The sequence below is a fragment of the Argiope bruennichi genome, chromosome 7, assembly GCF_947563725.1.
Source record: "Argiope bruennichi chromosome 7, qqArgBrue1.1, whole genome shotgun sequence".
Lineage (NCBI taxonomy): Eukaryota > Metazoa > Arthropoda > Arachnida > Araneae > Araneidae > Argiope > Argiope bruennichi.
In genome coordinates this window covers 13,850,551-13,874,535 of record NC_079157.1, presented here as the reverse complement: position 1 = coordinate 13,874,535, position 23,985 = coordinate 13,850,551, and the positions used below count along the sequence as shown (strand labels likewise).

General features: G+C 33.1%; 1 protein-coding gene across 1 annotated transcript in view; it reads right to left on the bottom strand.

The window, feature by feature from the left end:
* Window positions 1-23,985, bottom strand: part of LOC129976140 (glutamate receptor ionotropic, kainate 2-like) — a 435,413-nt gene that overhangs the window by 2,526 nt on the left and 408,902 nt on the right. The window contains exons 10-15 of the mRNA XM_056089551.1: window positions 23,056-23,247; window positions 17,857-18,049; window positions 15,475-15,643; window positions 8,655-8,853; window positions 5,092-5,317; window positions 3,927-4,198 (exon numbers count right to left, since the gene is read on the bottom strand). Of these exons, the coding sequence (XP_055945526.1) occupies window positions 3,927-4,198; window positions 5,092-5,317; window positions 8,655-8,853; window positions 15,475-15,643; window positions 17,857-18,049; window positions 23,056-23,247 (1,251 nt within the window). The remainder of the gene's footprint in view (window positions 1-3,926; window positions 4,199-5,091; window positions 5,318-8,654; window positions 8,854-15,474; window positions 15,644-17,856; window positions 18,050-23,055; window positions 23,248-23,985) is intronic.

Below are 23,985 nucleotides of genomic sequence, written 5' to 3'. Positions count from 1 at the left end.
GTGTGTGTGTGTGTGTGTGTGTGTTATCTATTAAGGTGTATTTCCTAAGGAACTACGAAAGCACACACGAAAAAAAATATAACTAAATATTAAAATGAGTATATTCAAACTCCGTTTTGAAGTGTAGGCTGAGCAGTATAGTGGTCAGAAAAATATGATTAACGCGTGTGTTGCGGGTCTTCGGTTCCTATCACACTTTTTACTTTCTTTTTAACTTATGTATTTATATTTAATATTTTTGCTCTTTAAATTTATCTGTATAGGTGTCATTCCTGAAGAAAAAGTGATTTTACACACACGCACACACAAAACAAACATTTTTTTATAACTAACTGTTAGAGCCATTTTCCATCTGTTGTCATGTTGGCAATGTTGTACAGCGCCATTTCAGACCTGATTTCACCGTGGTAAAAACCAAATGTAAGCCCAAAAATTCAAGAAATGATATATGAACTGCAAAATGAATAATGTCATTTATCAGATTGTTTCTCATAACATGTAAATCTAAGTGCATTCATGATTCTTTTTATTTAAATGATCAGTTTATACGTAGGTAAGATTGAAAAATACTCATATGTAATCAGTATGATATTCGTATCTAAATACTTTCTTAAAAAAAAAGAAAAAAAAAAAACCATGATTTCTCAAAAGGTAAAAAAGTTGTCCAGCGAAGAGAGCCGTCTTCCAGATATTTGTGTTTTTGATCCCACCTAACAAACCTTTTCCCTCATTCATACATAAATTACGTATCTTACGTTGTAACATAAAAATTCCTATTGGGCAATAGATCTTGCCCAAATGACGAAGGAATAGGAATAGCATTACTTAATTCACAATATGGTTGATTTGTGAATTATTAAATCTTCCAGTTGTGGAGACATCTATATTATATGGCCAATGATTTTCTACACGAATGTAGAATAAAAATAACAGCCGATGATTTTCTACCCATATAAAATAATATCCATGGGGGGGGGGAATTAATGTGATATCATATTGCTTCTTCTCTCTCCTTATCGTATTTAGTATTCTACAAATTACAATATCTTGCTTCTAATAGGATTAAGACTGACTGGAATGTTTTACAGATCACATCATTATTTTTATGGAGTACAGTTGGCAGATTTATGATCTTAAAAAGCATGAAATTGTATTTTTGAAAATGGGACAAAATAAATCATGACAATAAAATAGATAAAAACAAAATAACAATTTATATTTAAATCTGGAATGCAATTATCATTGCGGGTTAAGAGTTTAAGGTTACATGACATATAGCATTCATTTTTATTTTCTAATTTCTTAATACGGTTGCTTATTACGTAATTTCTATGTGTACTCGATTTTAATGAGAACAGTGGTAAAAAAGTTCTCTATTGGCGATTACAACTTTTATCGCGACAACTTTTATTGCCATTTGTGCCTAAATTATGTTATCAAAATTATGATTCCTTACTGTTGCCAAGAAAAGCTTCAAATCTTAACATAAATTACTAAATCGAAATGCATACTGGTATAATAAATATAAAAAATATTGATCACTTTCTCCAATCTCTCACTATACAGGGATTTGTAAATTAAGATTAATAAGTTATTAACAAATATAGGTTGTCCGTGCTCATTTAATCCAAAGGTAATGATTTATATTATGGAGAAAACATAGGATTTATTGTAATTTGATCACATTAAAGAAGAAAACTTTCACAATTTTTAGAGTTAATGGAGATCTGTATCAGTACCAAAAATCTCTCTTCTAGTATTCAAACTGTAATCAATATTCTGAAGCGCAATAATTTTAAATATGTTATTGATTCCCTTTTGTTGTTAAAATGTAACTAATATTTTGATGACATTTAATAGTGTTTTTGTATGAAGCTGAAAGGTTTAGTTAAGAAATATTTGGAGATCGAGAAGGCTATTAACTGCAGTCTTTTCCAATATTATCACCTAAAATGTTGCTGGGGAACGAAATATAGTTTGAGCTCAGAACATTTTCAAATCTACTTATATTACTGACAATGAAACATGATTAAATTGCTATTAGAACAGCTACTTCAAAATAATTATATTTAAATATCTTAAATGGAATTTAATTTTCATACATCTTAGCTCGAATATCCCTTTTTAGCCTCATTTCACCTTTTTTAATCTCAGGTATTCATAATAATATGCCTCTGAATATATTTTTAAGTTAAAGACCTCTTCATTAAAAAAAAGCAAATTTCCGTTAGCACGGCATCTATGTTAACACATGAGTTTGATCCTATTATTCAGATGCTATATTGTTTCATTATTTTTGTCTCTATATCCAGAATGCCACAACTGGCGCTTATGCTTTAATTTGGCGATGATTGGTTCGGTGCTTTCTTGGAGCCATTGCTAATGCTCCAAAATCAGATGCCAATATTAGTCGACTTCATTCGATTATTAGTTATGCAATATAATGCTTGTCGATAACCAGACTAATATTTTAGCTTGCTGCAACTGGTTTCTAAAAAAAAACTAAATACAGATTTACTTTCTCTTCTAAAATTTCCGAATAAGAATTGTAAATTTTGGTAGAGTACAATCCCGAGTATTCGGCCTAATATAGCGGAAATGCAGGCTGGATAACAAACAATTCGGATAGGCCGGAGTTCTACGGATTTATTTCTTTGGACACCGATACCAGAAAACGTTTTTATACCAAAGTTTTATACAGAAGTTTTTATACCAAAACTCACTGAAATGAAAATTATATTTTTATTTCTTATTGAGTAGTACGCCCTTCATTTGTCTTTAGCCACATAGATTGTGAATGTGGCCCGGTGAATCATAGAAGCAGCTGCCGGTGACATGTCGAGTTAAAATAGAAGGTTCTGTACTGATAGTTTATATATTGTTACGAAATTTCTGGGGTTCGTTTGGATAGTCGAAGTTATATGGTGTGAAGAACGCTCAATCAGCAGGCGGCAGTAGAAAATAAAACAACGACGTTTATTTACACGGAGACACACAGGACAGCACAAAGACGACAACTATATACAGCACAAAAGACGATTATCTTCAGCCAAGACGTGCAGCATACAACAGCATACACAGCAGCATACAAAACAGCATACAACAGACTCTACTGCAGACATGAGCACACAGCTTAGTTCAGCACTAGCTTCACTTCGTCTCTGCTCTCCTTATCTCTAGAAGGCCAGTTCTTTACTGTCGATTCCGACTACGACCACGACTCCACTGGTCCACGACTACGACTCCGATCTGGTTCACCACGACGACTACTCTTTCGCTTCCGACTACTCTTCGACTCAACTGGATCGCAACTACACGGCAGCGGCAGGACTGCTTCCTTTTATAGGCATCAGGAGGCGGGGCTAGAAGCCTCTCAACCAATCAGGAACGTTCGAGGCGTAACTCGGTTCCTACTGGACGGATCGGGAAAATTCTCGATGTTTCGGGTATAATCAATTTTGGCGCCAAAGTCACCAAATTCGTCACCAATTCGCCAAATGGTCGCCAAGTTTGTCGCCAAGCTCTGGGATCTCCCAAGGAACCAACTATGCTGTAAAGCCACATCACAGATTCGTAACAATATGTTTATATACTGCACTGTAAATTTTAAAAATTTATTGCGAATATTGTACTTACTGTGCAATTATAATTAGGAACAGTGGGAAACAATTCAGGTTCGTTACATACTGATGAAAAAATGAACAACGAACAGGGCGCTGCTCTTTTCCTGTCACAACTAGCATTTTACGCAAAACACGTAGGAGGATCGAAGCAGAAGCCCGCATCCAATGTCTTGGCAGTTTTGCATTGCATTCCCCATTTAATTATGATAAAATAAAACTAGTCCGGTAGTACAGATGCCGGATAGTCGCGAAACGGATACTCGGGAATGTACTGTATATTGTTTTAGAAGAACGAACTCTTACCCTTTCTTCGCTGGGAACTTTTCTGGATTTCCAAACAAACTCGAATACGACAATCACACATCCAAGGAAGACCCCACATATAAGGACTAAGAACACGCCCCCGACATTCGCAAGGCCAAGCTCTGAAGCTGAACTCGAGCTGGTCTGATCATCTTTGGCACATTTTTGACTCAGCCTCTTCTTCTTCCACCAGAGATCTTTCAGAACGTGCAGCTTGCCGTTCTCTTGCAGCTTCAGAATGGCGGAGGACATGTGCGTGCGGTATGGGGAACCTGGAATGAAAAAGAAGCTTTTATGCTTAGATGCACACATTTAGTGATAATATAATAACATTGTCAGAGGTGAAAATTTTCATTTCACTGTAACTTTCTTAATATTCAGATTTAAAAACAAATCCAATTAGCGAAATTAGAGCCTGATTAAGATGAATAACTTTTGCATTTAAAGGGGGGTTTTTTTGCTGCAATATTTAAGAAGTTAGGGGCTGAAAAGTGATTTTCAAGCCCTAATTTTGACTGTTTCTAACATCAACAATTGGTGTTGCCAGATAGTAACTTAGATGTAAAAGAATCTACCTTTGCGTTCCAGCTTGCCGAGAGGAATTTTGTTTAATGTAAAGACATTTTGATTGGCAGTAAATCGATTTAACTGATTTCATAGTTTTTAATCATATAAAATATCAAGATGCATTTTAGGTTTAGAAAATATATTCCGCATCATTTAATACCGTAAAGAGTCAATAATATGGTCAAGCAACTAAGAGTCATATGAACATTGCAATGGTTACAAATGAATTGCTGAAATCATATATAAAGGAAAAATATCAAAGACTTTTTTCTATGTATAATTATATGAATATAGCTTTATAATATGCTCAGCTTCCACTAGGAGGCACCTCAAAAGTGAAAATGAGAAACTTCCAGTACTGTGGTTGGTTCTTGATGCCCTAGAGAGTACAGAAAAAATATGTCAGTTGTCTCTCTCCCATTAATGGCTGAGAGTGCTTCCCAAGGGAAGGGTTGTGCTGAGACCGGTGATGATCCTTAGGACACAACCACAGTTCCCGCCAGTATTCTTAGCGTTTTGGTCCGGCTATCCAGTTTTATCCGTGTTCTTTCGGGAAGGTGGGGGTGGACTAATCAATTTGTGATTATATTATGCTCACCATGTGGCGTTGCAATCCCGTATCCTTTGGAGTCGAGCAGTCCTCCCACTTGTGTGAGATCGCAGTTTCGCTCCACAATGAACTCAATAGTTGTCGACTCCATGAGGAAGGCATAATTGCCTTTCTTAACCCTCTCAACGCCTTTTTGGTTATTATCGGTAAAAACGGAAGGCCGTTGCGATTCCATAAAGGACCACATGCGCTTGTAGGTGGGGAACTCCGATTCCTGTATAGTAAAAAAGAAGAGTGATTTAGTACACAAGATATGAAATCCTTGAGAACAAAGCAGAAATATAAAGAACCACCTCCAACAGGTGATTCTTACAGATGAACATTTATACTTCTTAAAACATGAAAGGTAAGGCAAAATTACGCTATTAATATTAGATAAATATTCGCAATCATATTCTGTCCGCTTGTGGCATTAATGATTTTAAATATTAAAACGGTAATATCTTTTTGGAAAGGAAGTTTTCGACTGATATTACTAGGAACTGTGTTTAGGATGGTATAGTGTTTTTACATTTACAACTCTATCATTGGTTCCTAAAGTTCTGTCGTTTAAATCTTTAAAGCCCGTTTTTTGTTGCATTTTTCACTCTCTACTTAATATATAAAAGGACAACAAATAATTAAGCATAAATTTCTGCTTTTCCACTTTTGTCCTTTACAATTCTAGCATTGATCACTAAAGATCTTTCTAATATGTCTGTATCATTGTTCACTAATTCTTTCCAAATCTAATGGATTTAGTTCAAAAGTAAACACACCTTATTACTATTTTCCCTAAACAGTCATAGCTTATTTTCAGACTTTCTCTCTGCTTAACATATGCCAGCGGGTGTGGTCTCTCCAAAACTTTCTCGCATACTCTCTAATATAATCAGAGAACGCTTACATGGCAAAACAATAATTACGTAATATTAACATTTTGCATGAATTTAGCATTTTTACTGTGTCCATATTGTTATCCTTGGCGAGCTATTTGGCGATTATGCCATGGCAAAAATTTGATACAAAACTATTTTGTAGTTACAAAATTCTATATCAAATCTGATATATTTAAATCATTGAAAATTAAGTTATCGCGTCTGTATTCTTCTAAAAATGTAGACAAAAGGATAGCCAACCTCTTGTTGGGTTAGGCTCAAAATGTTATTGGTGCTTAAACTATTGATACTAAATATGTGTACATAATTTTATCTATCTAGATCCTTTCGTTTTGTAATTAGCGTGTTAAATTATATTCGAAAAGTAAGTATATTTGTATAATAATCTTATATGAATTGTTTAACCATCAATAAATTAACATTTTGACTGCTCACTGATATAAGTTGAAGTACTTCGTTTGTTTATCGAAATCTCACGAAGTTCTCTTCTGAATATCTAATGAAGTGTAGTAAGGATTCTTCTATAATATTATTATATGAACTGTTTAACCATCAGTAAATTAACATTTTGATTGCTAGCTGCTTTAAGTTGAAGTGCTTCACGTAAACGTCGGTCAACACCGATCGATAAGCACTGAATATATTTTCGTGCAATATGGATCTTGTCTGTGGAGTATTTACACATATAGCACACATTCTAATAACTATTACTTTGTATACTATAAAACGGATTCGAAGCTTTTTTCAAAAACAAATGTTAATATATATTATTTATTCACCAATGGTACAGTTTTAAAAGCCTATAGTTTGATAATTATAATATACGTATTTGGATATTGAAAATTAGAAAATTGAACAAATAACAAGTAAGTAACATGAATGTGCTATATATAAACGAAGCAATTTTTTTAAGAAGAAGAACAATAAGGAAATGAATAGTTCATTTGCGTATGTTAAATTTCGAAACAAATATCAGCACATAATCTGACGTCACATTTTGCACACCCGTATAGAGTATATCTTTTTCTTTTATGTTTCTTGCTGACAATTCATTTTTCTCTTCTCAAGTTACCTGCTGTACTTTAAATGTTCGAAGGGAAATATCTATCCATCATTCGAAATGGTAAACTGAACCAAACCAAATAAACTATACTTTCTTTATTTTCCGTTTCTAAACTACCAGGTATGATGTTTCTGCGAGTGTTTAAAACATACGATAAAAATTGTTTCCAAGCAAAAATATGAGACAGCAATAAGCAATGAACAAATACGATAAAGTCGAAGTGGTAAAGCGAGTGTTGAATACATATGATAAAACAGTTTCCAAGCATACATATGAGTAAGCAATAAACAATTGGACCATACTAAAAAAGATGAAGTGGTAAACTAAACCAAACCAAGTAAGCGAAACTTCCTTTTTTCTCGTTACTAAACTACAAGATCTGATGTTTTCGCCAGTGTTGAATATATGATAAAAACAGTTTACAAGTATACATATGAGACAGCAATAAATTGCGAAAGCTTTGCAGGACGCTCATATGCGCCCATAGACCACACCGATGGTTTCTTTCGGGCGCATACGTGCGTCCCAATCAAAGGCGTGATCGCTTATACAATTCCTCTAATGTTGAGAAACTTAGTGGAGTTTTGTAAGCTTGGGAATAGAACACGATTAAACTATTCTTACCATTTCTCGAACTTTTTGAATCCACTCAGGAATTTGTGTACGTGACTAGAACGCATTTACACACTCTATTTACGACAGTAAATAAATTTTATAGTGAATTCCCAAGTTTCAAGAGGAATTTCCTGTTAACACGCTATTCCACTAAACCCTAAGGACTTTTAACGACCCTATGCGCAAGAACAAATAGCTTTTCACAAAGCTGCAGCCAGCTGGAGCAATATAAGTGGTTTAAGCTAGAACAGATAGCAGATAAGAAAAGGGAGGGATACAAGGATATAGCCATAACCGATATTTCTTTGATTTGCTTGCTTTTCTATTGCAACATAAATACTAATATAATTTAATAGTCACACCCCATACTCTCAATAACATTTAAATTATAACATGAATAAATTATAATATGTTGTAATCAGGGGACAAGTATTAAGTATGTTCCATATTTTTTTTAACAAGTGTTCTGTTTTATATCTTTTAGAACCTTAGTAACGAGTTTTATCTAAAAGAAGAGTAAAATCTCAAGTTGAGCTCTCTCTCTCTCTCTCTCACACACACACACATACAAGCACACACACACACACACACACACACACACACACACACACACACACACACACACACACACACACACACACACACACACACACACACATACACAAGCACACACACAGAGAGAGAGAGAGAGAGACATATATATATATATAGGCCGACTTATAGGTTTGAAAGTTAATTTCCTAAAACAGGCCTATAAAGTCTGGTTTAAATAAATATATTTCCTTCTACTATTTGTTTTTTTTCAGAGAGCCAATATAATCTAGATGATAGAGATATTAAAAAAAAATTCTAATAAATAGTTTTCTAGAAAGAAAAAAAAAATCCATACATTCTCAATTTGACATTGAATCTCTAAGGAATATACAAAGAAGCAATACCAATAAAACATTTCTTAAGAAAGCTTGAAAACACTTTTTAAAATACATCTCATTTACCTTGAAAAATGATTGTGTGGAACCAGAGGCGACGCACCCGTAAGGTATCTGGGTCTGTTTGGCGAGATCTTCGGCGCTCTCGATGGGCGAGGCAAGTCGCTCCACAGTTAGAAAGGCAGCCAAGTTGGCTGTGTAGGAGGATACCATGATAAGGGTGAAGAACCACCACATCACGGCTATCATTCGGGTAGAATTGGCTCTGTTCGGAGAAACAAACATTTTAACACGTCACTTAACAATTACTGGTAATGGTTAATGGCTGCTACAGAGTTTGGCTTTGATATTATGAATGAATTTGTTACTTGATGCAAATTACTTTGTGACTTGATTGTGATTATGCACGTATTCCATTAGAATTTCTTCATGTGTACCTTGTGTTTTTCTATCCTCACTGTGAAAATGCCAGAATGTGTTATTATTCTTAGTAATTAACAGTGGTTGAATCATTTCTGGATTCATTAGTCTTTAATACTTGCGCGTTTACCAATACTTCATTTTCTGGACAAACTTGAATCCGCGGGAATAACCTCAACAAAACTTTCACGCATATTATCTAATAAGCATGTCATGTCAAAGAATGCCTTACATGGTATTGACCTACAATAGTTACGAAATATTAACTTTTGGCGTGAATTTAACAGTTTTACTGAATCTGTCGTGTGATCATTGGCGCATTATTTGGCGATTAATTCCTGGTACGAGATTAATAGTATAAGAAAATCGAATTTGTGTTTTAAACAAGTTTTTCTCATGCGATTAAAACAAAAATATGACACAGAAATGCACTTGCTATCACCAAATCTCGTGCCAAATTTGATATATTTAAATAATTGCGCTTTTAAATTAATGAGTTTACATGTTCCAAAAATTGCAGACCGACAAATGGTCAAACCCTAGTCTGATTTGGCTGAAATTTTGACAGGTGTCTAAAGTATAGATGTTAAATCTGTGCACCGAATTGTATCTATCTAGCTGTCTTCCTTTTTCAGTTACCGTGTTAACTTATGCTCGAACAGACAGACAGACAGATTTACTCTGAACGGAGTTTGCTTAAAATTCGACAGAAATCTTCAAATTTGGTGTGAAGACCGTGCGCCGAATTTCAACCATCTAGCTCGAAGCGTGCTTGAGTTATTTTTGTCTCAGACAGACGGACATTTTCTAAATTCAAGGTTTTCTAACTCAATGAGATCTAAATTGTGAAATCTAAATCCCGAATTGAAATTTTTTAACGATTATTATACTTTCTCGTTATTAAATATACGCGAAAGTAAAAAAAAAAATGTTATAGAAATTATCCTCATTTATATATAAATTGTGGATCAAAGAAAGGCGTATCTACTGTCAGAGTTCTAGATTCAATTTCAGGGCTCGTTTAAAATTAATTCTTGTTCTCACACTGTGTGGCTTGCTCAGTTTGATCGGAAACTTCATTGTTCTTCATCCGTGGAAATATAAATATCCATTATTGATGTGAGTGACTCAGGCTGGCTGTATCATTTGTCAGCTCATAAGCCTTTGTTATCCGAGAATTTATCAATATTTCATTGGAAATGTCGAGCTAATCCCTGCATTTATCAATATTTCATTGGAAAAGTCGAGCTAACCCGAGCATTTATCAATATTTCATTGGAAAAGTCGAGCTAATCCCTGCATTTATCAATATTTCATTGGAAAAGTCGAGCTAACCCGAGCATTTATCAATATTTCATTGGAAAAGTCGAGCTAATCCGAGCATTTATCAATATTTCATTGGAAAAGTCGAGCTAATCCGAGCATTTATCAATATTTCATTGGAAAAGTCGAGCTAATCCCTGCATTTATCAATATTTCATTGGAAAAGTCGAGCTAACCCGAGCATTTATCAATATTTCATTGGAAAAGTTGAGCTAATCCGAGCATTTATCAATATTTCATTGGAAAAGTCGAGCTAATCCCTGCATTTATCAATATTTCATTGGAAAAGTCGAGCTAACCCGAGCATTTATCAATATTTCATTGGAAAAGTTGAGCTAATCCGAGCATTTATCAATATTTCATTGGAAAAGTCGAGCTAATCCGAGTCACTTGAAGATACACAGTACACTGCCGAGTATCCGGCAAAAAGTGGCAAAGAAGCCGGATAAGTCGAATTTCTATAACTAATTCCTTTGTACAGAAGACAAAGATTTTACTCCAAAAATCACTGTTACAATACGTATTTACTCACTTCTGATTCAGTACAAAGCCCACCTTTCATCTCCAGCCACGTAGAATGTGAAAGCGGTCGCAACCCGATAAAACATAGAAGCAGTTGTCGGTAACGTGTAGAGTTAAAATAGATATACATGTTTTATACATGTTTATCTGGTAGTTTATCCATATATACCTGGTAGTTTATACATGTTTATATACTGCACTGCATGACTCAAGAATTTTTTAGAGAAAAAGTAAGTTAAAGGATACAAACTGTTCACATTTTAACGTAAATTCTGTACACTTCACTGCGACATACTTAAGAAAACATTAAGTATACCCCAAGAACAATTTACGAATCCTGTACGTATTGTGCAATTATAATCAGGAACAGCGACAAAAGGTGACGCCCGTTACATACCGACGAAGCAATGAGCAGATCCCTCTTTTCCTGTCATAACTTGTATTTTGTACACGATACGTAGGAGGATCGTAGCAGAAGCTCGGTTTCAATGCCTTGCCAATATTGCCAATGTAATGCATTGCCTTCCTCAATTAATTAAATTAAAGAAAACTTTGTGCGATAATACGGTAGCCGGATAGTCGTGAACCGGATACTCGGGAGTGTACTGTAGTAAGGCTCTAATTCCATGGTCTTTTTTTCATTCTCGTAATTAATTCTTCATTTCACCTACTTAACTCTTTTTTTCTTCTAAATTTTACTATTATATATATATATATATATATATATATCTTTTTGGTCTAAAATGAATACAAAATCTAATATTAATTATTAAAATTAAAATGTTAAAAAATTCTAAAATTTCAATGTATTTAAAATGATTTAGATATTTATAATTATTATAATTTTTATTATAATTATTATAATTTATATTTATAATTTAGATATTTTAAAAATTCGGACAATTTTTGAAATGAAGTTTTTCAAAATTATATGCATTTATTCTTTTAAGAATACGGACTTTTCAAGTTTTAATTGCCCGTGAAATTTGTAAACAAATTGTTTAAATGCATTTTTGTTTATATGCATTTACGTTCATGCATATAAACAAAACATAAAACGTACGGTAATTACTGTCGATTTTGAAAGAAAATTTTAATTTCTTTCATGAACAAACTGACACATATTTTTGCTAGATGCCGTATTCAAGAAAAGTTATAAACTTTCATTTAACTTGAATAGTTTTATGAATCAAATATTGAAGCTTTAAATGAACTTTTTAGTAGTTTTTCTATTGTTATAGTCTTATATGTTTAGTCTTTTATGTTCATAATTTAAAAAGAATTTATGCCAATTTTTTAAAATATAATTCATCAGTTAATCATTAATTTATTTCAGTTTCGATTCCGTTTTAAGTATTTCCATTCGGCACTGAGGTTTAGAAATTTGTCTCAGAAATAAAAAATAAGATAATAATATAAAAAAATATTATATCTAGTGCATTCAAAAATATTCTAAAAGTCTGTCTTCACTTATTGTCAAAGGATATGGATATTCTTTTTGTATTCAAATTCAATTGGTATATGAATGTAAATAAAAGAAATTACTGCAAATAGTTATTTAAATTCAGTATAAAAACCAATGAATTTTAAATAAAATTTGCTTAAAACCCATTTATGAAATATTAATAGTTCGGAAAATTAACCTTTTATCTAAGTAATTTTTTATGCTTATTTTATTGTAAGCTAAGAGATGAAAGCTTGCTTTGCCATTTTTATTTTAATCGAATACATTTTTACTCCTCTTTAAAAATGCTAATAGCCTCTGCAAACAAAACAGACTGTAAAAAAGAATACAATAAAATTTTAAGTGGTTGAAAAAAATCCGAAAAAGAATATTGTATCTAATTTTAATGAATAAAAATGAATGTTTATCCGCTTAGAAAATCTTTACAAAAGAAGACAACAATGGAATTAACTGCTTGTTTAAACAATTCAATTATGGAATTTTCATTGTCAAGTTCATTTAATTTTAACGACATTCTTCCTTAAAAATTTTATCTTTGGGAAATGAAATTAATTTACCATTAGCTCATAAAAGTAACATAAACATTTTTTCCCTGTAATTAAAGAATAAACTTATCCGGTAATTTGAAAAGTAAAAATAAAATTTTAAACAATTGCTTCGGTTTTTATAAAAACAATTATAATAGTATTCTAAAAATAAAAAATAAATCATTAATCCATAAATTAGTGAATTTTTATAATATATTTTCATTTTAAACTAGCCTGGTATCCGGCGCGTTGCTGCCATAGAAGAAATAATTTTGGAAATATCGTTTAAAATCTGAAATAACTGTCTTGTTAAATTAAGATTTATTTTCTTGTTGACAGTGAACATATTCAGTGAAAATTGTTTATATTTAAAGGAGAAATATAAATAATATTTTATTCTATTTTTTAACTTTGTTTTTCAAGTGGTTTAAGGTTGACAAAATTTATTTTTGTTTGTCTGTCTTCAGCAGAAACAAATAAATTTCTTGGCTCTCCAACTCGTGAGTATCCGACATACAAATGGACATGTAAAAACATGGATTTTCTGGGTTCAATCTGCGCACTTGAAGTGACTGACTTTGCGTCTTGTTGATCGTCATCAAGAATGCAAGTCGAATGGGAAATTACAGATGTTTGACATCAAAATGCATATTGGTGGGAATAATGGGAATGCATGAAATGTGCACATCTTCACCACTCGACTTTCCATTGAAAACAGCTGATTCGATGACATTCGGCATTAATTTCTTTATAACCTTCTTGTTCATTTACATAATCGATGTGGATTAATGTTTCGCAAGATAATAATTGGTACGACATTTGAGCTGGCATCCTAATCTCTAAACTTCCGTACCACACCAGTGTAAGGACGTTTGGCTCCAACCCCTTTACGATAATTCGACCAGACACCACCGACTATTCATCGGTGGGATCTGGTCCCGAATCTGAAGCCCTACAGTTCCGAAGCCGAGACCTTACCAACAGGCCACCGCGACCCTCAAAAGAACACAGAGAATGCAGGTCAGACAACACGCAGTGAATATCTGCTAAAAGCAAAAAAACAAAAACATTTAGTTATTAATTCAATTGATTCAATTATTTTAATTCCTTAAAAAGTCTTTTGACTTCTTTCTTGGTCTATTACGCACCCAAATTTAATGAATAATGGAAAAATAAAATTGAAAAATGGATGATAAAATAGTTCGGTAAAGAAAAAGAAGAAATCGTAGTTTCTGATTCATTACACCAGGGAATTACAAGAATTCTAATAAAATGTTAAATTGTGTACAAATATTATTTGGTTGTTTGGTTTAGTTATATTAATGTCCCGTTTATAAGCAACACTAGGACGGTTTTCTTAGGATGAACCTCGTAATCTTGAACCGCGGCCAGATGACGAGGATGGCACCTGGGCTCACACGCCTAACTTCCCATTCTTCCACACCTCACCAGCGGGAAGACGTTTGGCCCCAACGGATATGGGGTGCGCCAGACCTGCTTACAAGGAATCGGGTCTCCATCCTCATAGCATCCGGTTCCGAAGAGGAGACCTTACCACCAGGGCGCTGTGGTCCTATTATGAGGTAATGAGTGCAATTCTGAGGAATGAATCTTTGAGATGCAAATCAATCCGATCGGTAGATGAGTTTTATCTCATCCAGTTAATATTTGTGTTTAGTTTTAATTATATTAGCATTGACTCTATAATTATATTTACATCCCTTTTTTAAAAATACAATAATTTTTTCTAGAAAGAAAACATTACAATAAGAAACAGGTATCAGATGGAATGGAATATACTTGAACTGTAGTCCTTCTACAAAATTTCGCATCGTATTAACAATACGACTTTTGGCCCTCGACAAATTTAATATGCACTAGGCCAATAAACCTGAAGAACAATCTGGGGAATGTTGCCTCCATCTTCTGTTCTATTGGTCCCTTTCTATTAAAGAGAAATTTCAACCTTGGGGCAAATTTCCATGTCTTATTAATGTGAAGACTTTGGTCCTCAACAAATTTTACATGCACTAGGCCAATAAACCTGAAGAATATTCTGGGGAATGCTGTCTCCATCCCGTAATCTATTGGCTTTATTACATTAAAAGGGAATTTCAATCTCGTAACAAAATTTCACATCATATTAATGGGGAGATTTTGGCCCTCGACAAATGTAACATGCACTAGGCCAATAAAACTGAAGAATATTCTGGGGAATGTTGTCTCCATCCCGTAATCTATTGGCTGCAAAATTCCACATCTTATTAATGTGAAGACTTTGGCCCTCAACAAATTTAACATGCACGAAGGCCAATAAACCTGAAGAATATTTTGGGGAATGCTGTCTCCATCCCGTAATCTATTGGCTTTATTACATTAAAAGGGAATTTCAATCTCGTGGCAAAATTTCACATCATATTAATGGGGAGACTTTGGCCCTCGACAAATTTAATATGCACTAGGACAATAAACCTGAATATTATTCTGGGGAATGTTGTATCCAATATGTGGCCCATATCTGACAGATATTTCGTGAAATGTTGTCTCCATTCCGTGACTTACTGATCTCCATGTTGAAATTCCGCGGCGAATCTCAGCAATCTCATTTAGTAATTGAGAAAACTCTTACCTTGGCGTAATATCGCAGCCTTGGCACATAAGACATCCAATGGTGAACCAGAGAGTGTTAAGTAGCGTGAACTGGTTCTCCAGTTCCTCCGGTTCCAGATCACACGGGTGTGGATTCACCCATTCATAAGCACTAAATCGAGCTACTATAAATAAGAAGAGGGACACGCCTGCAAAAAATATACATCATTTATATTACGACAATGAAACCCATTGTATCTTAGTAAGTACATATAAAGTAGTACATATAAAAAACACAGTCACTTCCCGCTGAATGAGCATCGCTCATAACGAGCAAAGAAACAAAAAATATTTGTTTAACGAACGATGTTTCGCAGAACGAGTGGCGAGGAGAAATATTCAAGATTGGCTCATTGCAGTGTGTAGTGAACGCATGTTTGAAGAGAACCTTAGTATCTACAGAGAAGAAATTTTAACAAATGCAATTGTAGAATGAGATTTTGAGGGACTTCAGCTAGTGCCTGAGGAGACACTAGCTGATTACCATCTAGCTGGACCATCTCTAGCAAAGATTATGAGGCTACAGGTAGACTGGAGTTACACCAATGAACTTGTGGAAGAAAATAGTCAACAGTACTGATGAGCTTATGGATCTATATTCTGGTTGCAGCAAAATATATTTGGTCAGGAGAGGAAGAAATAATAGATACAACAAAGCAGGAGCAAACCTAACTAATGGAGAAGCTGAAAGCAGGAGAAATTGTTGCACCGTACATATTTATTTGACGAAAGCGCTGATGTTCGCCAAATTCTTGTTCCATTTTCGCCAAATTTTGAAGTATAATCAAGACGAATTTCATTGGACAATATTCTTGTTGAAAAAAGTCTGTATTGACAATAATAAATTGTATAACGAAAAAATTGTTCGTATTTTTTTTTCAAAATTGAACGCATTGTCCTATTTTACATGGATTCCTATGGACATTTTTTTTTGTTATACAAGGGTTATATGCATTATGTGTAAGATCAGGGGGCGAATTATCCTTGTTAATTGAGGTTCCACTGTATATGGACAGTGATTATTCTGTCATAAACAATATACAATCCTCTTTAGAAGCCAATGAGGGTGCTTTCAGGTTTATATGTCTTGTTTACTACCACAAAATTTCGCTTTTTTATAGCACATTTATGAAATCTGAATGGACTTCGGATGTTTTTCTTAAGATCTATTTGGTCAAAAGTTTTTAATGAGTTATAATTTTGAAGACAAGATCTAATGCCGATTTTCGCTTGCAAATTTTCTGTATTTGTTTAACTATAATGTTCACACACATGAAAATAAAGTGATGAGCTACATTCAGATGGATTTGTTCTAAAATTCATTGCAGAGCTGCATTCATGTTTATAAATTTGTATATAAAGTCTGTATAAATTTGTATATAAAGTCATGTTTATGAAGTCTCATCTTTATATCTGTTTGTGCTGATGAGTAATCTTATTCATATTGACACAAATGAACGAACTGGAAATACTACTGTTGACAGAATTCGTCCAAACCGCAAGAGAAACTTATTATTTTGTTGAAAAAAAACACATTTATAACTTCATCCCACCATTTATGTTTTATCGTGTTCACGAACCTACAGACAAGAAAAAAAAATCAAATATATGTTTTTGTTGTGGTGAAGGCTTATAAGCCAGTTAACAGCTACGCTACCCGAGCAATTGCTTTTGTATCGTGGTCAAGTTACTGTTAACTAACCACAAGGTCCGAGGTTCTATCCCCGCTCATCACAATCCACTACATTGGTGACCTCGGACAATGATCCTTCAACCTTCGTACAGCTGTTGTGGCGTCATCTACACGCAACCAAAGTCGTCAGATTCACTTGACGCAGCAACACAAAATCGTCAGACTCATTTGACGCAGCACCAGCATCAGCAACCACTCACACACTCGACATAACGCTTGGCTCTATTCAAATGGGTACAGGCGCATTAGAATCAACAGCTAATACAACACCACTCAACAGCCATATCGTTCGTCTCACCTCCGACTCACTGGAGGGAGAGTCTGTGGTGAAAGCTTATAAGCCAGTTAACAGCTACGCTACCCGAGCAATTGCTTTTGTATCGTGGTCATGTTACAGGGCTGCGAACAGCAAGGTCCCAGGTTCTATTCTCACATATCCCAAACCGCCACAATGTCCTCTGAATTCTTCACACAAAAGAAATGAGAACGTGAGCCATTTTATGACTTTTCTCGATTAAAATAATTTTTGAAAAATATGTTTTCGTATTCAATTATCTTTTCAATGCTCATGTAGGTGCAGCACAGCAACCGTTCTTTAAGATAGAGAAACTATGCTTGTAAATATCACCTTTAAAAGCTAGAAATTCAAGGAAACGCAAGGGCACTCACCAAGGAAGGCCGTGGCCATGTAGAGCCAGACCTCTACAGAGAGGGGCGAGAGAAATGAGAAGAGCTTGGGCACTTTTTTGGTCGGTTTCTTGAAGAGAATGGAGATGCCGAGATTCATGAAAGGCATTGTAAAGTCTACGGCTTCTTCGCGCACGTAGGTGATGGTGAGATCGGCGATAGCCATGTCCGCCTTCTGCGCATGCAAAACAAACAGTTTATGTACATTAGAAATTTACTAGCTACAGGGTGTTTTAAAAATACACAAACACATTTCGTTGCCATTTAATGAATAATTTATAATATAAATCAAATGGTTGAATCCCAGTTTAGTGTACTCCCCAGTTTATCATCAATATGGTAACTCAAAAAAGGAAACTAAATAATTATCCTAGTAACCTTAATACTGATTTGTTTACAATTTTTGTCTTCTTTTTGAGTTGTAAATCTACTACAACAATTTTGTGAGAAATTTAAATTAAAAATACAGCGCAAATAAACATTCTATTAATGAATTTAATTAAAGTTGTGAATGCTTATAAGCATTCAGTGTTATTTTTAAAGTGAACTAAGATAATGTTTATTTTTTTAAATTCTTACTGAATTATTTAATTCGAATGAAATCACCCATTTGTAAATTTTATCAGAAGAGAAGATATATAAATAAATAAAATTAAATTAAATTTAAAAAAACTAACTGCTTGATCTTTTTGAAATCGTTTGTTTTTCTTTTTCAAACTTTTCCTTTTTAATATTATCTTACCATTCTAACGCAATTCTTTGTAATTTGCTGTTCTTTTCATGGATTTCTTGTGATTATTCGATGAGACTGTGAGTGTTCAATAAACCGATGTCTGATGATTGGAATAATCAAAAATATTTTGATCATAAATATTTTGAGGGATATTGCATATGAGTATTTGATGTCTACATTTCGAAGCATATATGGTCCCGACAGAACGATTTTGTATCACTGAAAAGTTCCCGCTGTTTATTTTTGTGGAAATTCCTAAATCTTTCCCAGTTCAAACGAAGAATTAGTTGAACCAAGTAAGTGTATTTATTCCTTCAAATTTCTTCATAAGAAAATAATTAATCTCTAGTATCGAAGATACTAGGAATGGATGCTTTCACTTTTCCTTGTGCTGTTCTTGTTATTCTCAGAATCATCGAGTCTAATGAGCTAGCGAAGCTGTAAGGTTCCAGCTCCAGGAGCTAGTGAAACAGTAGGATATTTAAGTTAAAAAATTCTACCCAATGCCTTCTTCAGATGCCGAAGGCATCGCATGTTCGAATTTTAGTGCCTAAAGTACAGACCGGCACAGACGGTTTACAAAAGCTGATTATTTCAGAATTCAAAAGAGATACAGAAATTCTGACCCATAAAGATTAAAAAAGAAATGTTCTTAGATAAAACAGAAATGTTCTTAGATAAAACAATCTTGATCAATAAATCTCACAATTTTGATAAAAAATGATGAGTAATTTTAACTGTTTCACAGTGTTTTTTTATATGATCAGCCATCTTAATTGGCGACTTGGCATCTATTGTTGGCATCCTTGGCGAAGAAAGTGGCACATTAAACTGGGTTTTCACCACGCCAAATATCGTCCAAACTTTTTCTATAAATATAAAATATTATTAGGTATTGGAAGTGACCAAATTATCGTCCTGCTACTGTTTATTTTGTCTGCCAATAGATTGCAATATTGGTAAAAATTGATATTTATGCTCTTTGTATTTCAATGACAATTTTCCTTCTTTCATGAATCATTACAATTCAGCCAAGTTGAATTATATATTAATTAATATTATACCAAATTGGTTGTTAACACATACCAGCAAATTAAACTACACAAAAGAAAGAATTCATATATACAATCTAAGTTATTCTTATGTCTTAAGAATTCATATATACCAATTGTGTCCTTCTTATGTCTCAATAATTCACATTTACCATCTGTATCATTCTTAAGTCTTAAAATTCACATATACCATATGTGTCATTTTTATGCTTTAAGAATTCACATTTACCATCTGAGTCATTCTTATGTCTTAAGAATTCACATATACCAACTGTGTCCTTCTTATATCTCAATAATTCACATTTACCATCTGTGTCATTCTTATGTCTTAAAATTCATATTTACCATCTCTGTCATTCTTATGTCTTAAGAATTCACATATACTCTTTGTGTCCTTCTTATGTGTTAAGAATTCTCATATACTATCTCTGTCCTTCTTACGCCTTAAAAATGCTATTAGAACTATACAATTGCAATAGTCGTTTATTAATTTAACTGAAAATATTTCTAGCATTTTCTTCAAATAATATGCAACTTTAAAAATATATTTACGACATAATTTTAATTATTGCTGGCAACGATAGAATTATTATTAATAGCATTTTAACAATGAGTGCCAATCTTAATTTTAAACAGACATTTTGTGAGAAATACGTAAGAAATTTAAAACATTTGCTTATTCTATAGCCTATCCAAGAATTTAATTTTTCATTTAATTGCTTCTTTATATTAAAGAAAGATCTGAACAATATATATTTCTAATATATATGTTTCATTCCAGCCTTTTTTTAATGAGTTAGATGATTATTACTCCAGTAGTGCTCTATTATTTCTGCATTAATTGACTATTAGAATTTACATTATTAAACGTAATAATTCCGAGTTCTTCGTTACAAATTTAAATGTAAATGGAGAGAATATTCTTACCAGAACAAGCAAACTTTTATTATTCTAAGTATTATTAAAAAGAGATTTGACAAGATAATAGATGATGGCCAAGAGATTACAGATGCTAGTTCTATTTTACTTAAGATAATTCAGTATCTTTAATACCCACTTAGCGTAATTGAAACGACAAGAAAATTTATGGTTACCAGGATATATTCCTCATTAATATTTGTGCAAAAATGGTATAAATCGACTTAGAATGATTATAATTTCTGTCAAAATAGTTGAAGGGACGAAAACTTGGCATTTTTTACCAAGATGTTTTCTCACTCTAGAAAGGAAATTTATGAAAACCAATCTTCTTTCTGCTGAGAAGTGAGATTTAAAAAAAAATGCAATTGAATTATGTCATAATCCAGCATTATGTCGTAAATGGCGATTTATAAACAATGCTACTTTCCCATATGATTGTATTACAAACATGGGTATTTCTTCCCCTATTCCTAAATTTGTAGTATAATTTACAATTAATTTGTGCACCAGATGTCACTAATTTCATTCGCTAGTTTGAAACTGAAATTTCATCAAATTGGATACCTGAATAACTGAATATATGGTTATAATGTAATAGCTCTTTGCAACACGTGCAAATGTGATCTTTTTTGGACTAGATGAAAATTAGAATTCAAATTCACATTTATAGCTGCACAATTAATAACATTTAGAGTAATTCAAGTTTTAAAGACATTCTAAAACGGACTTAGCATGTATCTTATGTTGTCATCTTCTTGTTTATTAGTAAAGTTATTTCAATGTTAATAATCCAATAGTTATTAGTCCTATATCTTATTTTACCATGCTTTTGTTTATTAATAAAGTTTTTTCAATGTTAATAATCCAATAGTTATTAGTCCTGTATCTTATTTAACCATGTTCTTGTTTATTAATAAAGTTATTTCAATGTTATTAATCCCATAATTATTAGTCCTGTTAGTATTCTAATCTTTAATAGATGAAAGAATGTACTGGAAGTTAAGGTGAAATTTTTGGCGAATGTCTCCTGTGGCGTGTATCAATCGAGCGCAAAGAATGTTGCGTAAACAAAATATAGACAAAAGTTACTGTATAGTAAGTAGTCCATGAAAGTTGAAGTTACAAGAAAAGTCTGACGCAGCAGGAGAGAGTTTTGGTTTGATCACCACACTTTTAATCGTCTGGCGTCGAAACATTGTAGTGATAAATATATCACAAGCCTCAAAGAATTGTAAATTCAACAATTTCCTAAAGTTTTAGCTTGACGGAAAAATGGCCTGAATGAATAAAATGCGAGGCATTGTCATTTATCTCTTTTTATCTTTTTCGCGTCATTACTGAATTGAAATTGTAATTACGAATGTTATTGAATTATTTCGTGTCATTACTAATTAAGTTCATGGTCAAGTTAAAAATACATATCTTCACAATCTGTTCTGAAATGAAAACTTCATCCTAACAGCAACTAAAAGATTTGAATGAACAGAAAATTATTTTATACCCTATCTTAATTATTACGAAGAGCGTTTAAAATAAAACGAAAAATATACCCAAGTGTGATAACATTTATTGATTGATTATATTCCTAAATAAGAAGGGGAATCTGAACGAATAATTGTTTGTTTCAATGTTTCCTGTGGTAAATGAGGAAATGTAAAAGAGTTTCTTAACCTAAAGCACGAAAAACCGAAAAGGCCAGTTAAGACTTCTTAAGACCATTAACACTTAAGATAAAAAAGTTCAAAATTAAGAAAAGTAGAAAATGGGAGATAGAACATTCACCAAATTCATAGGGCAAATCTACCTATTCGATTTATCACACTCTTACTTGTTTATATATATTTTTGCTGCGGTTAATATTTGAATATACGAACCATGTTTAATACACAGGATAATTCAAAATGAACATAGAGATTACCGACGCAATATATGAACAATATATGAACTACAATGAACATACCGATGCAAGCGCATTACAAATGTGCACTTTGAGGTTTTATTTTGTTTTGGGAAGTATTTGGGGAGCACATACACATTCCCATGGGAAGCAAAGGACGCATTTGAAATGCGCTTGCGTCAGTGACTGCAGACATGCTTCAGAATATATGACGTGAAATGGACTACTCCCTAGATATTGTCCGTATGACCAAGGGAAATCACATAGAACATCTATGACATATGTATACAAAATTTTGAAATTCCGTCTACATTATGTGTTAATCTTATCGATAAATTCTTTTTTATTAAATAGTTATAGCCGTTGTAATCGCTATGTTCATTTTGAATTACCATGTATTCTATATCTCTAAAAATGTTTTAAATTTGCGATGAGACAGTTCCAAAAAATTAACTTATCAACACTAATTATCTCAAAAAAATTACAAAATCTTAACTACGTAACCACTATTAACTAAGCTGATTGCTTTTTTTTCTGTTTATTTTATGTGTGTATAAGTGCCAAGGTGTATACTTTACCCCGTCTATAAGTTCTCGAATCATCCCGTTCCATTCGCCCAGGTCATTCTTTCTACCGTAACTGCCGTCGTCGACTTCCTTAATACGGTACTGAAACTTGAGGTCTTCCGAGATGGCTTCAATTAAGTCCACACAATAGCCCTCGTATTTCACTCCGTTTTCGTCTTCGACTTTCATCATGTACGGTTCATTCTGCAAGAAAACATAAGACGATAAACACTATTACAAAATTTAAGCTAATAATTCAGGCTTTGCAAGATTGATGTAAATGTTTAAAAACATTTCAGATATGTAGGCCGGCTTTTTTCAAGGCCCGATAAATCATAAAAAAATACTAAAGTAGGTAAAATTGCATTTAGTACCAAATTCTTGAACAATTAGACTTAATTTTTGACACAACTGATTTAAAGATCCAAGCATTCATCATGTTAGGGGATCAGGTTTCCTGTCTTCGTGTAAAAACGGTTCTATCCAAGATGTCAGATGGATCATAATGCTCCTTTGAAAATTTTCATGATTCTCGTATTATTAATTTAACATCCTAGTCCATTAACATCCATCCATTAATTCTTCAATCCAGGCATTCATCATGTCGATGCATCAGGTTTCCTCTCTTCTCATAAAACCATTTCCATCCATATTGTCAGATGGATCTTAATGTTACTTTGAATCCTTTTTTTTCATCTTTAATTAGTATATTGTTTATATTGTTATCATAGCCGATTCTTTAATTCAATCATTCATCATGTCGATGGATCAGGTTTCATGTCCTCTTCTTCCATCCACGATCTCAGATGAACCCTAATGTTCCTTTGAATTTTTTTTCATCTTTAATTAGTATATTGTTATCATAGCAAATTCTTTAATTCAATCATTCATCATGTTGAGGATAAGGTTTCATGTCCTTTTGTATAAACATTGCCATTGGAA